We start from the raw sequence: 25832 nt of genomic DNA on the forward strand, positions 1-25832 counted from the left end.
AGATGCTGGAATGCAGTAAGATGAGGAAGTCAAGGGCTCTTGGAGCCCTCACTTGCTACATGGGTGGCTAAACTACAGACACAATGGAACTATAGGTGACCCCCAAAGGATTCTGTTGGAGAAAAGCACCAGTGGCACAGAAAACAGTGGACTGCAGTGGCTGGTGAGTATTTGGGTTCAGATGTCTCCCAAGAGATGGTGATGGCCAACTGTCATCCTGGAGATGGGCCAAATGAGTTAGGAACTCAGAGCAGCTGCAGGTTGTCTTCAACTAGCAGCTTTCAGTATCAGGGTGAGGCAGAACTGAGTTTAAGAAGGCAGGACATTGAGGAGCTGCGTTCAAGCTGGTAAGAAGCACACAGAGTGCTGCAGGCTCAAAAAATTGGGTTCCAGCCTCATAGCCAGAAACCAACCTGCACTTCAGTGGAATAAATGATGCAGGTTTCCTGGGATTGTCCATTATTCAAGCATAAACCTACTACTGGCTTATCAGGATTCTGGGCTTTGTCTGTACACTCTGCCTACCAGTAATGGCAGAGATATGCCCTGAAGTAGACTTTTTTTTTATTCTATATTCTTTTTTGGTTTTTTTTTTTTTTTTACTCTTTTTTCGTAATTATTTTTTTAATGAGTGTGAACACTGCTTATAGCTTTTTTGTTGTTCTGTTCTTAGTTTTATTTCTTCCTTTTTTTTTCACTACTCTCTTCTTCACCAGTTTCCCAAAGTTCAGGTAATCTCCCATTGTTCTCCAGCTTTGCGTCTAATATATCTTTTTTTGTATTTCTCTATTTTTCCCTATATGATCTTTTAAGTTTTAAGGCTTATTTTAAAACTTATTTCAAACTGCTCAGTGGATTGGTGCCCTGAAAGTTATTCATATTCACTATCTTTCATCATTTAAAAACTAAGATGATAAATGTTATGCCAAAGAAATAGTAAATATATTCTAAATAATTAAATAATAGCATAAATAAAATATGATATATATCTAATGTCACATTACTCAGTAATACTGACTAATTTATATTAGTAAGATATTTCGATATCCTATTCTAATCTTTTGATTTCTTTTAATTACATTTTCAATTTTTGTACTAAACATTGCTTGCCTGTAGTCCTCTTTATAATAACATGTTGACAATCAACACTTATTAACTATGATCCAGACACTATTGAAAGTTACATAGCATGCTCAGTTAATCCTTACAACAATACTAAGAAAATACATGTCACACTATTGTCTTCATTTTACCAAAAAAAGCCAAGTAATTTGCCCAAGAGCATGGCAATTCAGAGGAGGTAAGTTTTGGAAATCAGTTTTCATAAGAATATGTACCATCACACAGAACTCAGCTGTTCTGTCCAAAGACCTGAAGAAGACAATCTGTGTTAGGACACAACAGTCTCTATTAGTAATCAATTGTTCTGCATATAAACCTAAAGGAAGTAGTTCCAAAAAAAAAATTAGCAGTTCTTGCTGAATGAACTAAAAAAAAAAAAAAAAATCACAATAAGTTTGAGAGAGAAAGTTCTGTAGGTGCCACTTCTATAGGTATTGAATCTGGTCAACATGGGAAAGGAAAGAAATCATGAAAAAGAAGAGGAAAAAGCCAGTGTGCAGAGAAAGAAATAGAAGAACATATCAACAAACAAAGAATGAAGATAGCATATAACCCCAAGACAAAATAGGGAAACAGACATTAGTTTATGGAAACGGTTAAGTCCTAAGATATTACCTGGCATCTTGAAGCAGGATTGTATGAATTTTGTATGCTTATAATAATCCCATTGTTTGAGTGAGTTTCTGCTCTGTGACACAAAGTCATCTGAAACTCAAACAATTTTCATTTTACTATGGACCTCCTGTAAACTCTCTGTCTTGGTTGGGATGAAATAATTACGTCAATATGAAAGACAGTACAGTGTAGTAAAAATGAAAAGATCTGGACAAAAGAAAAGCCCAGACTTAAGTCCCATTTCGACTCTTGCTAGCTATATGACCTTTGGCAATCTCCCTGAACTTTAATTATGAATTCTATAAAATGGGAATAATAACACATGATATGCCACTTCAGATGTTACTGTACTAAATGAAATTGTATTTGTGAGTAGGCTTTGAAGCATATAAACTGCTCCACAAATGTTACCGATTATCATGATACTTCCAGATGTGAACTCACTTTAGGTACTCTCTTTCAAAAGGTGAATAATATAGCTATTCAAAGATTTTCTGGTTGGTAAGGAAAAAAATCATTTCATATGTATGTGTCTATACATGTACACACCATCATAATGGCCAGAAGACCCTAATATGTATGAATCTCCCTTCATACATAAGCAAAGATACTGATGAGGACAGTATATTTGCAAAAAAATCGCCTGATGTCTTAGAACTGCAGTGGAAGAGTGCCATGCATGAATTATTATATGACAGTTCCCTGGATAAGCTCCCCTTGGTTTTTCCTATCATTTCCAGATTTGAATAGTGCCTTGGTAATGGACATAGGGTTCAAGAATGCCCAACCCAAGAAGTTTGGTCTTCCTCTTGTCACAGTAAACTTATGGCATAGCCACAACTAAACAGAAGAGTCTTCTGAAGTCATAGCTATTTCTATCCCACCATGTCCTTGCAAGGTTTCTTCTTCTAAACTGGTTTGTAAGAGATTGCTAAACTGAACTACCTAAGAACACTTATATCAAATGTGATAGGGCTGGGCATCTAACTGCTTTCTAGAGCCCTTGCCTCACATTTGAAAGGCCCAGTGGTTCACTCCTTAGCATAATGAATAAATAAGAAGCAAACCTGTTGTCCCAGTTGGGACAGAAAAGCAAAACAGTATATTCTAATAAAAGCAGGAACATTTTCACTCCCACTTTCTTTTTTATAGACTTCCTAATTACAAACAGTGGTCCTATTTTCAAATACATGAAGGCAATGCCTAATGATTTTCTATCAGTAATAGAAACTGTAAAACTGGGGGAAGTATCCTAAATCATGTATGTCTTTGAATTTTCAAAAAAAAATTCAATATAGGAACTTAGTCACTGCTAATGCCCTACCTTATAATATAATATTTTTAATATTAATGCAGAAAATAAAATGGTATTATAAAATCAGAAATACATGCTCACCTGGTTTCCAGCTGTCTTTACCTATCAGGCAGTATCATTAACCATTGCTGAATTTTACCATAATCCTTAACAGTATATATTTTTAAATGTCAATTTTTCCTAGAACAATTGACATTAAAACTACATCACTCCTATAGGTAAAACAGATGGTCAACAGCCTTTCCTTTTTACTGTGGAAAAACATTCCTCCAAGTTCTTACTTTTGGCTGTATAATCTCAGTGAATGACAGATTGAGGTTACCATACAATCTTGGGTTTCCAAAAGAAAGAAAATGTCATATCTTTATAAATTTTAGGACTACACATCAATGGGCCAGTATTTTAGTATGCCAAGATACTGTTCCAACATAAGTACAATTTCAAATCTTCTTTTATTAGACTGTATAAACTACTGCCTTTTTCTCATGTTTCCACATCACAAACCCAGCATTTTGCCAAACAGATTATATGCTGAGAGAGAAACTCACCAATTGCATACATGAGAAAACACAAAAACAAACCATGAGTCTAATATTAATCAAGGATTATGAATGCCAGTATTGTTAACATCAATCATTGATGCAGGCAAAACGTACTTTATATTCTGTTCGGTAAATGAATTACCATTCATTTAGACATCGAGTTGATGTTGAAGATATTCTGCAACCAAAAGTTTTTCATATGATTAACAGCAAGCGTTACAAATTCATTCCAAGAGTATCAGAAAGGAAAACAGTTAATCATATATAAACAACATAAGAGGGAGAAAAAAGTGACTTCTTAGAAAAAATAATGGACTACTCAAAAGTCAGAAAAAGAACAACAGATTTTGCATTTTCAACTACAGGAACCCATAAACAAAAACATAATAGGCCATGTAAAAACTTTTAATTAATTCACACATAGTACCCAGAGCTAAGGACATCTGTTCACATAAGGGCTTGACTGCCATCATTAGCAGCAGCCTTACCTCAGTAAGTCCAATGTTCTTCCTTTTAATGACATTTTGCAGAGAGTTGCTCAGAGTCCTAGTAAGCAACAGGTTTGTTGATTTACGAATCATGTCATCAACTTCAGTAGAGCTGAAAAAAAATATCAAGTCATTTATACCAGCTAGAATCATTTTGGCAAACTAGGTGATACTGCCACATGTAGCATTCATGATAAAATAATAGTAGCACAGCAGCAGCAAATATTAGTATGTGGCAGAAAGCATGCCATTATTATCAAACTTGACTTTTATATGGCTAAAAAGAGGCATTTTTTCACTTTGCCTTAATTTTTGAAAATTATTGAACTGTTTATGGAGTTCTAACAAGATTTCTGCATTCTAGAAGTACCTTAAGGATGTCACCCCATTATCTCATGTTTATACAGTTTCAGACAAGATAATTCACATCATTATGTCTGTAGGTTGCATTTTTCTGAATGCCTTATCTTCACCTTTCCCTTTCACCAGTATGATATGATATCTTATTATTTTTGCCTGCTTGTTCTTTCTGTTGTTCATCTGGATTAGGATTCTCAATTCTTAAATCCCTGGGTCTGACGCCTTTCATTATTTTTAGCACATTCTCAGCCACTGATTCTCAGGTATTTTTAATTTCCTGCTCTCCCAGTCCTCTTGGGTCTGCTATATAACATTACTCCACAGATCTTGGATACTTTGTTTCCTCCCAGTTCTCTTTCCATCCTCTTTCATCTCCTTCTCTTTCTGCTCAGGATATTTGATTGCCCTTTCACTTCAGCTTTCTGAAAGCTCCAGAAAGTTTTAATTTTTTAGTTGTTTCTTTTTTCCATTGTTAGAGACAAAACTGAAAATATCTCATAGCAATGAATTTCTTTAAAAACAAAAAAGTGCTGAGAATGCTCATGTATGAACATAGAAGAAAAGACTAAAAGAAAAAACTCCACATATAAATAGGAAACTACCTTATGGTAGAGTCTGAGGTCTTTTACATTTTTTATCTTTGTGATACTCTGTACTTTTCAAATTCTTTATAAAGACGTAGTGTCATACTGAAAAGAATCTATGTGAATATGTGTATATTCTATTTTATTAAAGTGCAAATGCTAAAAAAGTATGTTACCAGGGGCTGGGGATTTAGCTCAGCGGCATAAACGTCTGCCTTGCAAGCAGGCAGTCATGAGTTCGATCCCTGGTACCGATAAAAAGGAAAAAGAGGGGAAAAAAAAAAAAAGTCTGTTACCACAGGAAGGTCATATCCTGCTAAAAAACATTTTTCAAACTTAAAGTTTTGTATCTTCAGAAGTCTTGGAATTACGTATTTTTCATTATTTATAATGATTTTCAGCATCTTCTGTCCCATATAAGAGAAAATTCTTGCATGAAAAAAGGTCAACTTCATGTAATCAAATAATTAACCTATAAGCTTTATGAGAATCTCAATGCAGTGATTCTCTTGTTTTGAGAATCTTGTATTTTGTTTTTATAATATTGTGCTACTAATGTCAGCCTTTATTCTCAGACAGTTATGATCCACAAAGTGATCCCTGTCACTTCAGGTTATAAGGTAAATTACTCTAGAAGACAAATGTCAACCACAAAGTAAAAGGCAGCTACAAAATCCCCCGGAGTTGAATATTTAATTTAAATTGTCTGTGTGAAATATGTCAATGGGAGTTTTCAGGCAAAAGCATAATAAAATATTCAACCAAGAAAAAGGTCTTGTCAGCAATGCTGAAAATAGAAGTACTTTGGCAATTCTTGGAAATAGCCTAAATGCTTTTGCATAAAGGGATGTGTATGAGTTTCTGGAGGTTTGGGGGAAGAATGTTATAGCTTGTGTCCAGATGTTGCCCCAAAGCTTCACACAGTCATAGGTGAGGCTTTTTTCAGAGGTGGCAGATCTACAGTGTATGACACTGGGATTGATTCAATGCTAGGCTCAACAGCACTAGGATTAAGGGTGTAAGTGCTATGCACCCTAAGCTTCACACAGTCATAGGTGAGGCTTTTTTCAGAGGTGGCAGATCTACAGTGTATGACACTGGGATTGATTCAATGCTAGGCTCAACAGCACTAGGATTAAGGGTGTAAGTGCTATGCACCCTAAGTAGCCTGGATAAAATATAAGGATTAGAAAGAGCTGTGGTAATCCCTTGATTGCTTGCTCTTGCCTGTCTGCTTGCTATCAACTATTTCTCCTCTATGATGTCCCTCTGCCATGCCACTCTGCCTTGTAGCCAGCTACCTATGGACTAAAACCTCTAAAAACTATGAGCCAAATAAACCTCCTCCCTCCACAAAAACAGGAAAGAAAGAAAGAAAGAAAGAAAGAAAGAAGAAAGAAACAAAGGATATCTGAATAATTCACTGATATTATCACTTTATTATATTACCTTTCCTCCACGTAAGTTCAAAAAGCCATTTTACAATGAATTCATAATAATTTACCCACAGTGATACACCTAATACCACCATAAAGACCATTCTCCAACATTGTGTTACTTGGTCAGTGGATGGGGAAGTGAGGACTATGGGTTTAGATAGAAATCAGGGAGGGAGATTGTTTTAGTATGTAACTTTCAAAGATAGCATCATTTTCAAGAGAACTTTTTGCTGAGGATAAGGCTCAGTGGTAAAGTGCGTGCCCAGCATATGCAGAGTCCTAAATTCAATGCCTAGCACTTAAGGGGAAGGAAGATTTCCTAATAAACTAATTTCACTTTCAGAGAAAAAGAACAAATTAATAGTGCAAATATCATTTTTTTCATAAGAACAGTTATCAAACAATGACTCAAACTAGTTACAAATTCTGTTACTTCGGAGTAGCCTGGCATCACATTTTACATTCACTCATTCATTTATTCATTATTTAGTTAGATATAGGAGATGTCTTTTTTCAAATATCATCAGTTTGTGCTTGGAGTGGCTCTTTTGTTGCTCTCATACATGTCCAGCACATATCATTAATTGTCTAGTTCTTCAGTTCAACTAGATACTTCTTGAAGACAAAAATACATGTAAAGCCTTCATATCCTCACTACCAAGCAGCATCTAACAAGTAACAGGTTAGCCATAATAGATAGCAAATAAACTCATATTCATACAAAGAAATAAGGCTGCAATCTCAATAAACAGAAAAATTGACCCAAGTAGGGCAATAACTGTGTTTCTAAAGGATTTTAATTGTTATTCTCCAGGTCTTAAAATTTTATCAGTTAGGCTAAACTTAATTTTCACAGAATTTTTATGAATAGAAAGTATTAAAGTGCAAATATATAAAGAAAATGGTGGAAAAAAAGATAGGTAAAATAAAGGTTAAAAATATTAAAAATTACCATATGTCCCTTTCATTATAACTTTAAAAATAAGCACTGTCATGCAATGAAGGACAAAGACTTTCAATGTTAGAGCTGCATGGAATACAAAAGTTTTTCAGAAACTTTAGAGAGTGAGTCACAGTCTCAGTATTCATTGCATTTCCACTGTTTTTGATTATTTCATGTTATACCTTAGATGAAGATCTTCTGAAAACTTCAGACAAGCGTAGATAAATTCTTTAATTTGACTGTAAACTTTTGGCACAAATTCAGAGAAAGGAAACTTTTTTGGGAATGGTTGCTGTAAATGCAAGAATTAATGAAAACAAGTCACAAACATACATTCATTATACTTATAAATTATTTAAAATGCAAAGGCAACTTGCTTCCACATTATGCTTAACAGTCTCAAACTTAAGAAATGTCTCTAAAACATTTTCATTTTCTAACAATTAAAAGAGTAACATAAATTTAAATAAAACAATAACCCAAATTTTCTTCAACATGTCAAGGTTTAAAAATTGTGGCACATACTCAGCAACAGGAAAAAGGAATAAACTATTGGTACATGCAACAACTTTGATGAATCACAAAAGCTAGTCAAAGAAGTCAGTCTTACTACTGTATCATCTCTTTTATATTGTACTCTCGAGAAGAGAAATGTAAATGGATGGCTTTCAGAGGCTGAGAACTGGCAGTGGAGAAAGGGAAACCACAAGGAAATTGTGGAAGATGATGGAGCTGTTCTGTATTATTATTGTGGTGGCAGATACAGGACTTACTGTGTTGGTGAAACCAACAATTAAATACCCAAAAATATAAATTTTACTATATATTTTTGGAGGACACTACTTTAAGAGTACAATAAAAGCACACATTTAAAAATGCAATCCAAAGTGAAACACTCCAGCAATCCACAGAGGCGTAATATCATCTACTAATTTCCGTATCAGAAATTTCTGTTCTTCTATTCTCCAAAAAAGAATTCATTGAAGGTGCTTTCAAATTCTAATCCACTGAGGTGAAGGTTACAAGTTTCGATGACAGTGATCTAGTAAAACATCAAGATGTCCAAACAACCATACAAGTTTACTTTAAAGTAATCCTTACCTTTTCCAGCTCCGTATCTTGGAATGGGAATTGTCCTACCACTTTTTTATACATATCTTCACTTGTTACTGGAATGGGACTATAATTGTCAGAATCAAGTATGCTTCTATTAAAAAATAATAATGGAAGGGAGAGAGAAAAAGAGATAGTACTTAATTATAATCTAGTTTTCTAATGGACTATACTGGATATATATATCACACAAGTTCAAATGAATATTTTCAAGTCCTTATTACTAAGTTCCTTCTTTAATAAAGCTCTTTGCTTTTGAGTAAGGCCAGGTTTTAAATGAAGAAAAAAAAAATTATGACCTTACAAATGAAACACAATTTTAAATGTGATTTCTCAGTATGTAAGATATACAAATGGGATATAAAATGCTATGGCAGCTAAGAAGTAAATGAAAAAGAATATATGCTCTAGAAAAGAAAAGGATTGCTTCTACCTATTTTAGTAAGATATATTTGAATTTGATTATTTTAATCTTATGCTAGATACTCTATTATACCTAATTGGCAGGTATAATAAAACCCAAACTATGTCACTTACTTAATTTACTGTTCTGTATTCATCAGGTTTTTCTCAATTTATAGGTTCTCCCACTTAACTATGCTGTGGAGTCTCTAAAAGTAAAATCCAGCCTACCAAAATCAAAATAGAAACCCACTGAAGGCACCATACCAAAAGCACCTGAACTGTAGACACACTATGTTAGTGGCTTTCAAAATTCTTATAGAGATAACCATTTCCTGAAAACAATTATCACCATTAGCTAAATCTAGATTTGGGAAATATAAGTATTTTTATTAATACGATTTGGATGATCAAGAACACATTAATAAATTGTGAAGACAAAAAGTAAATGAATCTTAAAACTATAAGAATCTGAAATAAATCAAGTAAAGCTTCATACAATAGGCAAAATATTGCTTAAAGAAATAAAGATTTAAAAAGAGAAGGAAGTGGCATAGGGTACGTGCCAAGCAAGGTTCCAATAGGTATTTGTGATTGTGAGATATAAAAGAATGACTTTCTTATTATACACATTACAATAACTACTTAAGTAACAGGCTTCAAATATTGCACTGAATTATACCTATTCTTTGGCTATAAATCCAAAAGATGAAGGATAACATAAGTAAGTACACAAAAAAATCCCAGGCATGCATAATGGCACATGATTGGAATCACAGCACTCTGGCAGTATAAGGAGGAAGATCACAAGTTCAGGCCCAGTCTGGAAACTTGAGTCTTAGCAAGGCACCATTTCAAAATAAAACCATAAAAAAGGTCTAGAGGTGCAACTCAGGGCAAAGACCCTGAGTGCAATCTGTAGTAACACATACAAATTTCCCAAACGTTAAATTGCTCATAATGGCTCAAATTCGACTCTCCTATAAATGAGCTATAAAATAGTTACTAATTCTCACAGAAAACTAAAAAACAGTAGGGGCATAAGATGATCTACATGAAATGAAACAATGAATATGACATTTATATAAGGTTACAAAAATGTCAAAATAAGACTGAGGTATGTCTTAACACACTAGATACCAATACCCTGAGATTAGATACTTTAGAGAACGTAATTTGGGATATCATTACAATTCATGTGAACTCTGAATCATAACCTGGAATAGCTAGATAAATACAAGCCTTATGTAAATGTTTATTACATCTTAAAAAACTGTACACACAGACATGTGCATACACATATGCACATTCACACATGTGACTGCAATGCCTCACCTGAAAATGCCTGCCCACTTCTTCAGCAGTGTTTCACTGTACTGGTCTCTGATTTCTAATAGCATGTCAAAAAGTTGATTTACAGGAAAACCATACACCTGAAATAAATCAGAAAACAACTTCATATTTCAAGGTGACTTTTTAAAGCAAAGTAAGAGAGATTAAGCACTGAAGGACATTCTGTTCTTTGAACAACAATTTAAACAAAAGCATCATAGTACAATCTTTCATTTTCAACTAATATTTACTGATTTACTCTCAAAAATTAAAATATATATGTTAAAATGATTAAGTCGGGAAAAAGGAAACAATAAAAATCAAAACAAATATACTCTCAACTAAATTCTCCCTCTACCTTCACATGTAACTCTTACTACCTAGGATGAATGACCTTCAGAGTAGGTAAAGAAAAAGTGCCAATGCTACCAATCGCACCCATATCTAATGTGATCCTCCTAATCACAACTATTTAAAGACTAAACTAACTAAGAGCATGTTTAAATAAGAGCATATTTAAAAACTAATGTAGAGAGTGGTCCAATTAATACATTTGAGCCGGGGACATAAGCTCAACGGCACAAGCGCCTGACTGGAAAGTGTGAGGTCATGAGTTCTTGCTAACAAAAAAAAGAAAAAAAAAAAAAAAAAAAGAAAAAGAAAAACATTTGATGTAAAAGGAAAAAGGAGCATTTATGAGAATATAAAGGATGAAGATGAAGGTCAGGAAATAACTATGAAGAGATAACAAGATGCAGCTAGGGAGGAGGGGAGAATTAGACACTAAAATGTACTCATCCAAACTTTTGTGGACAATAAAAAGATTTAGAACTGATGAATACTAATCTAGATGAGCATATGTAGACAATTTACCTACCTGGAGTGTATCAGCAAAAAGCACAATGAGGTTCTTCAAATCTAACACAAGGTTTGGATCAGAGCAGTAAGACTAAAGGACATTTAAAAAAGAGAAAATAATCGTAAGTATAAAAAATAAAACTAAATTTTTATTGATTCAATTTTTTATTGCTCAGCTTGGTCAAGGCTCTCACAAATAGGGTTCCATCCTTTCCTGCAACATAATATCAAAAGATTCAACCACTGAAGAGCTAAGTAGAAAGAGGTCAGTGGCCATGATCTACATTTTTAACATAGCAATTCAAAGCTATACACCCAAACTCTGTTATGGTTTATATATAGATTCCCCCGATAGCCTCAAGCTTGGTGATTGGATCGTGTGGTCCTGATAAATGTGATGTTGGGAGGTGAGGATTAATCCAAGGAGATGGGTCACTGGAAGGTGTGGGTTAGACGGTATTATCTCCCTCACTTGGATCCCACTGCCATAAACTGTTTTTTTGTTGTTGTTGTATTTGTTTTTGTTTTTGTTTTTGTTTTTATGCCATTATGCCCTGACCAGGAGACAGCCAACTATGGGCTGAAACCTGGAAAAACTGTGAGCCAAAGAGAAATAAACACAAATATAGAAAACAAAAATTACAAGTAAGGCTCATCTACAACTTCATATGAATAATTCTGAAAACGGATATGGAAGTGTTTCTATGGCCAAGATTTAAAAAATGCTATTATTCTAAAAATTCATTGATTTCAATACTAAAATTTTCTCATTTACAATTTTGTTATTTGTTCCATACTTGATCTTTCAATTGCTGAGAGAGGTGCCCTGAATTTCTTCAAATTAATGTAGTTCATCAGCTTTTCTTCTTACTACTAACGGTTTTGTGCATACTGTCCCTTGAAAAGGCTCTTATCACTTGGGTGGGCTAATACTAACTGTAACACAAAATATATCTCTGTTTACTCATTTGAGGTTCATCTACTTCAATTCTACTTCCATCTAAAAATATTGCTATTTCTGAGTCCCTTTTTCATTTTTAATAATTAAGTACTAATAATTTACTAATACCCAAATATCATACCATAAAACTTTCTCTGATAATTCCTAGAATTATCCACATATTTGGTCCTATTCAACCCAACTAATCTTAAGACTTCTAATGGCAATTCTTTTGAGAATTTCTATCTTTCTTTCTTTTATTTATTTTTTTGGATAAGCTACTTTTAATCTTACATTGATCAATAATTTTTATACTTCTATCAACTACTTATTTAAAATAACCTGAATTCTCCATTAAAATACTTTTTTAAGATGCTGTGCCTTTTGTAGGAATTATTAATACCACTAAGCATTACAAATGATGAAATATTCAGCTATTTGGATTTATCATTGGATGTTTCATACTTTTTGCATACATTTTATTTAATCTGATCCCATCTTATATTTTGGATTTTTTCTCATGCTTTGGAGAATACCATTAAATATCATTCAAAATTAAGATAATGATTTTGAATTCTCACATTTGAAAACACCTTTCTTTGCCCTCTAACTAAAATGTGGAAATTCAGATATAAAAATTTCTATTTCTCTCATATCATTTACTCTGTGTGGCAGAGTGAAGTTTCAAGTTCACTGGCGATGCAATCTACCCCAGGAAATGATGCAACATACTTCAGAGGAGTCTGGGTGAGTCACGGCGGCATAGATTTGGTATCTTCGTTTGTTCCCTTACCTTTTTCTCTCTGGCACTTCCTGTGCTCTATTTCCTGACTGCCATGAAGTCAGCAGCATTGCTTTGGCATGCCTCCCTATGTCACTATCTTGCAGCCAGCCAATTATGGACTGAAACTATACCAAGTTTATCTTCTACTCCTTTAAACTATGTATGGTGAGTACTGTGTCTCAGCAATGACAGAGTTGACTAACACTGTGCTTCACACTTGATGCATCCTAACAACTTTAAGAAACTTTTTCTTTTTATTGCCAAAATATTTCCTCCTGAATTTTTCAACTTTTAGTGTCAGTTTATAAAAAAAAATAAGTGATTTTATAAAATAATTTTGTATCCAAGAAACTTGACAAATTCAACAATTACAATGTCTTCTATTATTTCCTTTTAATTTTCAATATATCAAACCATATCAACAGTAAAAATAAGAGCTTTATTTCTTTCACAGGTTTATGCTTTTTATTTATCTATCCTTCCTTGAAGTAAAACACAAAAGAGAAATAGTAACTAAATCTTATAAATTATAGATTTTTGAGGATGGCTTTCATTATGGTAAGGTAAAGGAAACTCTCATGTGTTTCTCATTTACTGAGGGATTATACCATAAATTTATGGAATTTTATTACTTTCCTATATCATTAAGATAATTATACTAAATTTGTCATGTAATCTACTGTGAATTATACTTAATAGATATATTAGTTACATTCTCATTCCTGGGACAAAATATCCGACACCCATGAGCCAAAGAAGGAAAAGTTTGTTTTGCCTTACAAGTTTATAGACGTTTCAGTCAATAGTCAAGCTAGCTCCAAGGCAGGGCAGCACAGCAGAAGAGAAACAGTTGGACGGTATTATCTCCCTCACTTGGATCCCACTGGCATGGTAGGCACAAAGAAGTAAGTCTTTCTTTTTCTTTCCTTTTTATTCTATCACGGTAACAAGGCTACTGGTTAGTGCTACTCACAACTAGGGTGGTTCTCTTCCCTCTTTAGTAAATCCATCTTCCAAATCCAGAAGTATGCTAAACCAATCAGTGCACTAATCCAGTATCTCAGCCCCATGAGCTTACCCTGAGCACATGAGGCTTTGAGAGGGCACATTTAGATATAAGCCGTAACAATAGACTTTAAAATACTGAATTAAGCTTGCTTTAATTCACTTTTAATGTTTGTAAATGGCTAGAATCTCTTTTAAAATACTATTATCAATCATATTAGCAGATCTTTAACTTTTGAATCATTATGGAAACAAACTTTCCTTTCCTCTGCTATATTATTTTTTTAAATATATAGATACTCTTTACTTATAAGGGGTGTATACCCTGATATACCCATTATATGTTGAAAATACTATAGTTCAAAAAAAAACATTTAATACTGCTAAAAAGCATCCTCATCTAGCAATATAGTACAATACACTGTATCAGTTGCTTACCCTCCTGATGGTATGACTAACTGGGAGCTACAACTCACTACCACTGCCCAGCATTACATGTGATGTACTACATACACTAGCTGAAGAAAGGATAAAAATTCAAGATTTGAAGTATAGTATGTACTAACGCATACCACTCTCACACCATTCTGAGCTTGACTTTTATTCTGTTTGGTTTTGGTGGTACTGGGAAAAAGCGAATTGCAGTCACATGCTGAGAATAAGCCAGCTGAGGATAAAGGTAGAAGGCAGCCCTCCATATGCTAGAAGAAAGCTGTCACTGAAAGGCAATCGCCTTAACATGCTAAATTCTGACTTCCCGCCTCTAAAACTGAAAAAAAAAAAAAAAAAAAAACTTTCTGTTGCTTAAGCCACACCTCGTCTATGTATTTTGTTACAGCACCCAACATTTTCCAAGACAGCAGATAATCACAATAATGTTAATAGAAATAAGTCATCTTCAAATAAAGATAGAATCCAACCTCATAACCTATGCTAAAATAAACATTTTATGTTTGAGACTTATCAGTAAAAAAAAAAAAAGTATAGGAATACTAAACTTAAATATGAACAAGTAATTTGTTATTCTTTGTGACAGGAAAATACAAATGTCAAAGTGGAAGATAAATTTACATAAACATTTTTAGAACTCCAAAAAAGCTACAGAAAACAAAAGTAAATACAAGAGAATATGAAACTAAGAAAGAATATTTACAAAATACAGCAGAATGGAAGTTAACTTGCAGACTAAAGACTTACAACTATGTTTTATTAAGCAAAAATAAAATAGTTTAAAATCTATTAACTCAGAAGTATATTATTTTAATAACTATGTTCATTTATTTCCTCTCATGTTGACACTATTTTAAAACAAAATTTCTGCTCCCACATTTACATTACTTATCAGTAGCTTCTATCTAAATATCTAATATTGTAAGAATATTAGACTTTAAGGAAAGCATGGTTTTCAAATGGAAAATTTAGACTAAAGCAAAAGTGTATTTTTCTTAGTATTTCAAAATATTATCCTATACAAACTATTCTGTTTAAACATACTCATGGTTTTAAATATAAAAATTAATTTACTAATAGCTTTTTTTCTTTTTTTTTTTTTTGGGTATCTTAGTGAATCTTATTGTCTTCAAAGTAGTTGCCTATGTCTTCAAACTTGATACTATCATATAGAATGGAACAGAGTCTAATCAGTCAAAACAAGATCGTGGGAGTACTACAGGACTTCAAAACAAGTTAATAGGAAATCGAAAAGAGTTACTATTTATATATCCTAATTTTTTTGAATTTTTTCTTTAATTAAGACAAACATAAGAAATGACTAAATAATTTTTTTTTGAAACAATAAGGGGGAGATTGAGATAAAACAGGACATAACAATATAACAATAGAGGTCACAGCATGACTGTTTCAATAACCTAGTACTTCACCACCTTATAACCTGACTTAATAGTAGTTACCATAGTGTCTTTTTCCTTGAAATATTTGGGTAAAACTTCATATACTCTAGCTTCAAATATTTTCATATCAAGAAGCCCAGAATAAAGCCTTTCTAATTAATGAGTGAAAACTTTATAAGGCTTCAAGGCCACCTAATGGGGAATCATGATTACCACATATTTTTATATATTTGAATCATTACTTACATTAGGGAAACTATTCGGTATTCACACATGCGAGATTGATTTATATCACTTATGAGTATGGTCTCAAGCTGCGCCCATTTATTGATAAATATCTCAATGTGATCCTTCTTTATAGCCGAATAATACTCCATTGTATAGAAATACCACAACTTTTTTATCCATTCCTCAGTTGATGGGCACTTGGGTTGTTTCCAAGATCTGGCGATTACAAATTGTGCTGCTATAAACATAGGTGCACATAAATCACTGTGGTATGATGCTTTCAGTTCTTCTGGGAATATGCCTAGAAGTGGAATAGCTGGAATAAATGGGATTTCCAGTCCCAACTTTTTGAGAAATCTCCAGACAGATCTCCACAAAGGCTGTACCAGTCTACACTCCCACCAGCAGTGCAGGAGAGTTCCTTTTTCCCCACAGCCTCTCCAGCATTTGTTGTCGGTTTTCTTGATCCTGGCCATTCTTTCAGGAGTGAGATGGTATCTCAGTGTGGTTTTAATTTGCATTTCTCTAATGACCAATGATGATGAGCATTTTTTCATGTATTTATTTGCCATTTGCATTTCTTCATCTGAGAATTGCATATTCATCTCAGATGCCCATTTTTGGATTGGATCTTTGAATTTCGGAGGTCTGAGTTTCTTTAATTCTTTGTATGTTTTAGACAAGAGTCCCTTGTCTGAGAGAGAGTTCACTAAAATCTTTTCCCAGTTTGTGGGTTTTCTTTTCACTATGCTGGAGATTTCTTTTGACATGCAGAAACTTTTTAATAAGAAGTGGTCCCAGTTATTGATTCTGGGAAGTATTTCCCGTGCGGTTTGAGTCCTGTTCATGAATTCTTTACCTACTCCTATGTCTCCAAGGTTTCTACCTATTTTGTCTTCCAATAGATTTAGTGTTTCTGTTTTAATATTCAGATCTTTGACCCATTTAGATTTTAATTTAGTACATGGTGATAGACATGGGTCTAGCTTTAGTTTTCGGCAAATGGAGAGCCAGTTTTTCCAGCACCATTTATTAAAGAGACTGTCATTCTTCCAGTGAACCTGCTTGGCTCCTTTATCAAAAATAAGGTGGTTGAGTGTGTTCGTAGTTGTGGTTGTATCTTCTAATCTATTCCACTGATCTTCAGCTCTGTTTTGATTCCAATACCATGTTGATTTTACTACTGTTGCTTTGTAGTATAACTTCAAGTCAGGGATTGTGATGCCTCCTGCTTTGTCTTTGCTGCTTAGAATTGCCTTTGCGATTCTAGGTCTCTTCTGGTTCCAGATGAAATTTAGGAGTGATTTCTCTAGATCTATAAGGTATGTTGATGGTATCTCTATTGGGATTGCATTGAATCTGTATAACAGTTTTGGGAGAATGGCCATTTTCACAATGTTTGTTCTTCCTATCCATGAGCAAGGGATGTCTTTCCATTTTCTGAGATCATCTTCAATTTCCTTTTTCAGTGTATTATAATTTTCACTGTATAAGTCTTTCACTTCTTTCGTAAGAGTAATTCCTAAATATTTCATTTTTTTGCTTGCTAATGTGAATAGTCCAGTTTCTCTTATTTCCCTCTCTGTAATTTTGTTGTTCGTGTATAGGAATGCTATTGATTTCTGAGTATTGATTTTGTATCCAGCCACATTACTGAATTTATTTATTGTGTCTAAGAGTATTTCAATGGAGTTTAGGGGGTCTTCTATGTAGAGTATCATGTCATCTGCAAACAATGATAATTTAACTTCTTCTTTTCCTATCTTTACCCCTTTTATTTCTCTTTCTTGCCTAATTGCTCTGGCTAGTACTTCCAGTACTATATTAAATAGGAGTGGTGATAAAGGACATCCTTGTCTTGTACCAGATTTTAAAGTAAAGGCTTTCAATTTTTGGCCATTTAGTATGATGCTGGCTGTTGGTTTGTCATAAATGGCCTTTATTATATTGAGGTAAAGACCATTTATTCCAATTTTCTGTAAAGTTCTTATCATGAATAAGTGTTGGACCTTATCGAAGGCTTTTTCTGCATCTATAGAGATGATCATGTGATTCTTATTTTTGGCTTTATTGATATGGTGGATTACATTTATTGATTTGCGTATGTTGAACCATCCTTGCATTCCTGGGATGAATCCCACTTGGTCATGGTGTATAATCTTCTTGATGATTCGCTGGATCCTATTTGCCAATATTTTATTGAGGATTTTTGCATCTGTGTTCATTAGGGAGATCGGTCTATAGTTCTCTTTTATAGTTGGGTCTTTCTCAGGTTTTGGTACTAGAGTAATATTTGCTTCCAGGAATGACTTAGGAAGGATTGCTTCCCTTTCAATTTCATTGAATAGTTTGAGGAGTGTCGGCATTAGGTCTTCTTTATATTTCTTGTAGAATTCTGCAGTGAATCCATCTGGGCCTGGGCTCTTCTTGGTGGGCAAGGACCCAATTACATTCTCAATTTCATTAGCAGAGATTGGGTTATTCAACAGTTTTATATCCTCTTGATCTAGCTTTGGTACTTCATATGCTTCTAAGAATCTGTCTATTTCTTCTGTGTTATCAAACTTTTGAGAGTAGAGGTTTTCGAAATAGGTGTTGATGATCCTCTGTATTTCTATTGGGTCTGTAGTGATTTCTCCTTTTTCATTTCTTATTGCATGAATTTGAGCTTTTTCTTTCCTTTTTTTAATAAGGTTGGCTAGGGGCTTATCGATTTTATTTATTCTTTCAAAGAACCAACTCTTTGATTCGTTGATTCTTTGGATTGTTTTCTTAGTCTCTATTGCATTGATTTCTGCTCTGATTTTTATAATTTCCTCTCTTCTTTTGGCTTTGGGCTTGACTTGCTCTTCTTTTTCTAGCTGTTTGAGGTGTAGCATCAAGTTATTTATTTGTATTCGTTCTGTTTTCCTGATGTGGGAACTCAGTGCAATAAATTTTCCTCTCAGAACGGCTTTCATTGCATCCCACAGATTCCGGTAAGTTGTACCTGCATTTTCATTTTCTTTTAGGTATTGTTTAATTTCTTCTTTAATTTCTTCTGTGACCCACTGATTACTCAAGAGTGTGTTATTTAGTTTCCATGTGTTTGCGGAATTTTTGCAGTATCCTTTGTCATTAATTTCTATTTTCAGAGCGCTATGATCCGATAATATGCAAGGGATGATTTCAACTCTTTTGCATTTGCTTAAATATGTTCTGTGAGCTAATATATGGTCTATTTTAGAAAATGATCCATGTACTGCTGAGAAGAATGTGTATTCTGATGTTGTTGGGTGGAACATTCTGTATATGTCTATCAAACCCATTTGTTCACAGGTGTGATTCAGTTCTGTTATTTCTTTGCTCATTTTCTGTCTGGTTGATCTGTCCCTTGGTGTCAGTGGTGTATTAAGGTCTCCTGTTACAATTGTGTTACTGATAATTTGAGTTTTCATTTCTGTTAATAATTGTTTTATATAACTGGGTGCTCTGGAGTTTGGTGCGTATATATTTAAGATAGTTATCTCTTCCTCTTGGAGTTTTCCCCTTACGAGTATGTAGTGACCTTCTTTGTCCTTTATGGTCAATGTTGGTTTAAAGTTCACGTTGTCTGCAAACAGAATGGCTACTCCTGCCTTTTTTTGGATTCCTGCTGCATGAAGAATTGTTTTCCATCCTTTGACTTTCAGTCTGTGAGTATCTTTCTGGGTTAGATGGGTTTCCTGTAAACAGCATATGGTTGGATTTTGTTTCTTGATCCATTCTGCTAGTCTGTTTCTTTTGATTGGTGCATTGAGACCATTTACATTAATGGTTATTACTGTTAAATGCTAGTTAATTGTAGGAATGTTATCTCTCTGCTGTTGCATCTTTATCTTTCTGTTCTGTTTAATTATTTGCTTTGCTTAGTGGTTTTTTCCTTTGTGTATCTAAACTGTCTTTCAATATTTTTTGCAGGGTTGGTTTGGTGTTCATGAAGTTCTTCAGCTGTTCTTTGTCATGGAAGTATCGTATTGCACCATCTATTTTGAATGATAGTTTTGCAGGATATATCAGTCTTGGTTGGAAATCATTTTGCTTTAGGATCTGGAATACTTCACTCCATGCTCTTCTTGACTTTATCGTTTGTGCTGAGAAGTCTGCTCTGATTCTGATAGGTTTTCCTTTATAAGTGATTTGTCTTTTCTCTCTGACAGCTTTTAATAATCTATTCTTGTGTTGGATTTCTGGGATGGTGACTATTATATGTCTGGGTGTAGTTTTATTTTGGTTATGACTGTTTGGAGTTCTATATGCTTCACTGATCCTGATGTCAGTTTCTGATCTCATGCTTGGGAAATTTTCAGCTATTATTTCTCTAAATATCCTCCTGACATCCTTCATGTTGTCTCCCTCTCTTTCATTAATCCCTATCATTCTTATGTTATTCTTTTTTGCATCGTCTTGCAGTTGTTGAATTGTTGTTTCCTGGTTCCTTGTTATTTTCAAAAGATCTTTCCTTTCCTGTTCACTAGCTGCAATCCTGTCTTCAAGGTCTGAAATTCTATCTTCACTTTCATTAAGGCGGTTTTTACAACTTTCAGTGGAGTTTTTTATTTCCTGTATATCTCTGTGCATCTGCATTATGTATTCTGTTTGTTTCTTATATTGCTCGTCTAGGGATTCTATCTTTTTGTTTAGTTCCTCCAATTTTTTATCTGTGTTTTCTTTAGATATATTTAGAATCTCTTTCATTTCTTTTATCATTTCTTCTTTTATCTGGGAGATTATTTCGAGTTTGAATTTCTTTAAAGCTTCCTGGAGTTGCTTGTCAATTTCAGTGGCTATTGTGTCCGATATATGAGGTGAATGGGATATATTTTCTTCTATGTACATCACTCCTAGGGTTTCTTGAGATGAGCTGGAGGTTTGAGGTTGTAATTTGGTCTTTCGTTTTGTCATTTTCCTATATTTCTGTGTTTCAAGTGTTATTTGAAAGCTTCCTCAGGATCTGTTGAAAATCCCCTTCTATGTTTGGAGCTACTGGGACTCTGGCGCCGCGCTACTCCAAGCCATTAGGCCTACAGAACCAGTGGCCCTCCTCTGCCTGCTCAGAACTCCGCAGTTCCAGACAAGCTGGGCCTCAGGGACACTGTGCGCTCACCTGCCCCTTGGAAGCTCCACAGTTCTTCAATCGCAGCCGGGTTAGGGTACTCACCACAGGCCGCAGTGCTTCAGGAACCTGTGGACCCTCCCTGGTTGCAGAGATATCCACAGTCCTCCAGACACACAGAGAGGCCGGTGAGGGCACCCCAGATCTGCCCAGCTCCTCCTCTGCAGACCTATGGCCAGGCGCGGCAGCTAAACAGGCTGGGCTAGGCTGGTAGTGTGGGCCAGCCCACCTATCGGGAGCTCAGCAGGTCTCCAAATGAAGCCGGGAATGGGGAGGCTGATGTGGAAGCCTCAAAGCCACCTCTCCCCTTCACTGCACCTGGAAGCCTGAGGGAACTCCAGCAGACTGGGCGCAGATATCCAGAGTCCTCCAGACACGCAGAGAGGCCAGTGAGGACACCCCAGATCTGCCCAGCTCCTCCTCTGCAGACCTATGGCCAGGCGCGGCAGCTAAACAGGCTGGGCTAGGCTGGTAGTGTGGGCCAGCCCACCTATCGGGAGCTCAGCAGGTCTCCAAATGAAGCCGGGAATGGGGAGGCTGATGTGGAAGCCTCAAACCCACCTCTCTCCTTCACTGCACCTGGAAGCCTGAGGGAACTCCAGCAGTCTGGGCGCAGAAATCCAGAGTCCTCCAGACACGCAGAGAGGCCAGTGAGGGCACCCCAGATCTGCCCAGCTCCTCCTCTGCCTACTAATAGCTTTTTAAGAAAACATATATAAAAAGACTGTTCCATAGCTTTATTTTACAATTGCTTCTCCCATTTGTATGAACTGATGCAATTATATTTGTATTGTTTTCTTTCTGCACAAGCAGAGTTTGACATAAGTATCCCAAACCACGTAAAGCAAAGGAAGTATGACTGCCATTATTTCATTAACCCATAACACAAATACTGTTACATTTTCTTTTTAAAAATTCACATATCAAGAATCATGTTTCCTCCTGAAATTTCTTTTATCCCAAACTGTCTAATAAATCTGGCAGATGAGTTCAAAGAAGCTCATTCTTGGTGAAGCTGTCCATGAAGTCACCAAGAGCATTTAACTGTCATGAGATGTCACAGATGGGAAAGCCTCACAGACTGACCACCCTCTACTGTAGGTGGACATCTTCAGGAGTTTGTTCCTATATCAAAAGGTCACCCATTGTAACACAGCCAGTCTATGAGAATTTTTGCATCGAAGGAAGCTTCTAGGAACAGGTATTGCCTGGATCTAAACCAACCTAAACCCACAACTGCTAAAACTCTTACCTTTGTGGGGTTGAGAAAAACTTCCTATTTTGATATAATTTTCATCATGAGTTACAAGGAAAGTATGCAAAACTTCCATGTATCATTTTTCTAGATTCGCCAACTATTCGTACACACAACATTTTTTTACTGAACCATTTAAAAGTAGGTTAGAAATATTCCAGTACATATTTTCTAGCAAATAAGGTACTCTTGTGTAATTAGGTAGTTATTATCAAAATTAGGCAGCATCTTTGCAATTGTTGTATAATCCCATCTAGATTAACATTTCTATAAGCTAATAATTTTTTTCAGCTTCTTGTTTCCATTAAGGACATGTTTGTAGTACATAATGATTGTACCTCTTGTGTGGAATTAGTACCTGTACATAAGATCAGAATTCTTTTTCATTCCTTTCCCCTCTACCTCCCTCCATCTCGTGATCCTTCTCCCTTTTGAGAAAGGGTTATCTCCATATTTCCTATTATCTGTCTTCTATTTTGCTCCTGATTTGTATTTTATTTCTCATATAAAGGAAACCATGCAAAATTTAAACTTGTACACTACTTCAGGTTTATTTCACTTAATGTAAAATGTATCCATTTTCCTAAAAATTACTCAAATTTATCCTTATTTAAGGCAGAACAATACTCTGTTGTATATAAATGATATATTTTCTTCATCTATTTATCTGCTGATGTACATATAGTCTACATCTAAGATTTGGCTATTATGAACTGTGCTACCACAAACATGAATGTGCATGTATCATTATTACATGATGTCTTCTACTCATTTAGGAAGATATCTGGAAGGGGACTAGCTGGATCAAACAGAACTTCTACTTTCAATTTTTAAAGAAATCTCCATGATGATTTCCATAGTGGTTGTACCAACTTACATTCTCACCAGTGCAGAAGGGTTCCATTTTCCCTGCACTCTTGCCACCATTACCCATTATTTGATTTCTTGGTGATAGCCATTCTTTCTGAACGAGATGAAACCTCAATGCTATGTTAACTTGCAGTTCTGTAATGGCCAGAAATATTGAGCATTTCTTCACATATTTATTTGCCATTTGTTGTTTTTCTCTGAAATGCTTTTCACTACACTTGCCCATTTTTTATTAGAGCTTTAGCTTAGAGGGTCTAATTTTTTGAGTTCCTTATACATTCCAGACATTAGTCTTTTATCTAAGAAATAGCTGGTAATTTTTTTTCTTTCATTCTGTAGGTTGTCTCCTCACTCTGCTGGTTATTTCTTTTATTTACAAAAGCTTTTTAATTTGATATGATCCCATCTGTTGATTCTTGTTACTATTTCCTGTGCAACTAGGGTTTTCTCTGTTCATAAATACCTTGCTTACACCTATGTCTTCAAGAGTTTTATCTATTGTATATTGTACCAGATTAAGTGTTTCTGATTTAACTTTAGATCTTTGCACTACTCTGATTTTAGTTCATATAGTGAGCAGCCTGCACATGGGTAGCCACGTTTCCCAGCACTAGTTGTTAAAGAGGCTGTCTTTTCTCTAGTGTATGTTTTTGACCCCTTTGTCAAAGAAGAAATAGCTGAATGTATTTGGGGTCATTGCTGGATTCTATATCTGTTCTATTGGGCCATATGTGCCAGTAGCATGCTGTTTTATCACTATAGTTTTTTAGTATGATGTCAGGTGTGGGACTGTGATGCTTCCTGCTTTGTTCTTGTTACCAAGAAAGCTTTTGCTATTCTGGGTCTCTTCTGGTTCCATATGGATTTTAGGATTGTTTTATCCAGTTCTGTGAAGAATTCTGTTGGCACTTTGATTGAGACCGTATTAAGTTTGAATATCAGTTGTTGAATATGGCTACACTGTTTCTTCTCCTCACCACTTTGTCTCACTTTGCACTCCTCCTCTTGTCTTGTCCTGGTGAATGGTCCCTCTCCACCAAGCATTGCTGCCATGAGGTACTATGCTCCCATAGGCCCAAACCTATTGGGCAAAGTAGGTTGACACTTCCAGAACAGTGAGCCAAAAAACCTTTTCTCTTTATAAGCTGACTGTCCCAGGTATTTAGAAGGCTTACTAACAAAGAAAGCAGCCATACACTTATACATTAGCAAGAAATCTTTTTTCCTGTTACCTCTTAAACCTAATTCATCAGAAAGTATAATTAACTTTACTTCTAAAAAATTTTTCTTGAATTCATCATCGTATCTCTACAACCTCTACCTTCTCTTGATCTAAGCTAACATCTCCTGCTGAGAGTATTAGACTAACTTACTAATTTTTCTCTGGTCAATTCTTAACTCTCATACACTACCTATACTTCAGAAAAACTTAGCTGTTCAAAATGCAGATCTGGTTACCTCATTGCAGTCTATCCATGCTCACAGACATAGTGTTTCTCTATCTCTCTCTCTCTCTCTCTCTCTCTCTCTCTCTCTCTCTCTCTCTCTCCCCTCTCCTCTCCCTCCCCTCCCTCTCTCTCTCTCTCTTTCTGCCTCTCTCTCTCTCTCCCTCCCTCCCTCACCTCTCTGTTGTTTTCTTTCACCCCCCACCAAATTCAACCAACTATGGAATTCATTCTAAGTAATTCTTCTCTTTCCATTCTTCTTACTTTACCTGCCTAGCTTTCTGTATTCTACAATTTTGTATTTCTTTTAATGGTCCAAAAGTGCTATGCTACCTTTCACTATAGATCTAGTATATAGCTATTCACCTGCTAGCACACTAGACAAAGAGAACTGTAGAATCATGGATGACTTTATAAAGTTTCTAGCTGGCACAACTAGAGGAATATAAGAGCCATGTAATGAAATTTTTTGAAATATAAAATTCTCTTGTTATTGACTCCTGACAATTACTCCTCAAAAACTTTGTACATGAAAGCCTTTATGCCACTGTTCCTTATGTCTAAAGTAAAAGTGTCCTTAATAGGTGACTCCTTAATAATTTCATCTCAGAATGCCAATTACTTTTTAATTTTAAAACAACAAAGGAGAATAAAAACGATACAGAATTTCAAAACAAAATAATAGAAAATTAACACTAGTTAATATATTGTATAGTGTTATCTTCAAAGTAGTTATTCAGATTAAAAGATAGGGATAAAAAAGATCAAACAATGAAAACACAAATTGTTCTTTTTGATAAACTAGCAGATTAGTGGTATAGTTATCTATTTTGTATATATGTACACACATATACATTATACACACACACAGACACACACACACACACACACACACACACACACTAACTGAAGAAAGCTTGGTACCATACTATTTTCATTTTCAGAGTTGCATTATCCCTGCCAGATAGAATTATTTGGGTAACTCCTCCAATTAAAATACAACTCCCTGAGAGCAAAGGTTTTCTCTCTCTTGTTTAACACTGTATTTCCACTACCAATGCAAGAGTTCAAAATGTACTAAATGAATGAATAATTCAGAACTAGTGTTTATTTCCTGAAATAATGTAGATTATCATCAAAAATACATGCCATGTTAAAATTTATCAAAAATTATTATAACAACTTTATATGTCATAAACTTTTTTCAT

General features: G+C 34.9%; 1 protein-coding gene across 2 annotated transcripts in view; it reads right to left on the minus strand.

Annotated features, from left to right (window-relative positions):
* Exoc6b (exocyst complex component 6B) overlaps positions 1-25832 on the minus strand; it is a 541291-nt gene that overhangs the window by 244100 nt on the left and 271359 nt on the right. For both annotated transcript variants that reach the window (XM_003469003.5, XM_063230357.1), the window contains 5 exons: positions 11133-11204; positions 10259-10356; positions 8510-8615; positions 7591-7700; positions 4083-4194 (listed from right to left, as the gene is read on the minus strand). In XM_003469003.5, coding sequence (XP_003469051.1) covers positions 4083-4194; positions 7591-7700; positions 8510-8615; positions 10259-10356; positions 11133-11204 — 498 coding nt within the window. The remainder of the gene's footprint in view (positions 1-4082; positions 4195-7590; positions 7701-8509; positions 8616-10258; positions 10357-11132; positions 11205-25832) is intronic.

This window comes from Cavia porcellus, unplaced genomic scaffold, assembly GCF_034190915.1.
Source record: "Cavia porcellus strain 051 isolate PalLab524CR breed Dunkin Hartley unplaced genomic scaffold, mCavPor4.1 scaffold_18, whole genome shotgun sequence".
NCBI classification, from domain to species: domain Eukaryota; kingdom Metazoa; phylum Chordata; class Mammalia; order Rodentia; family Caviidae; genus Cavia; species Cavia porcellus.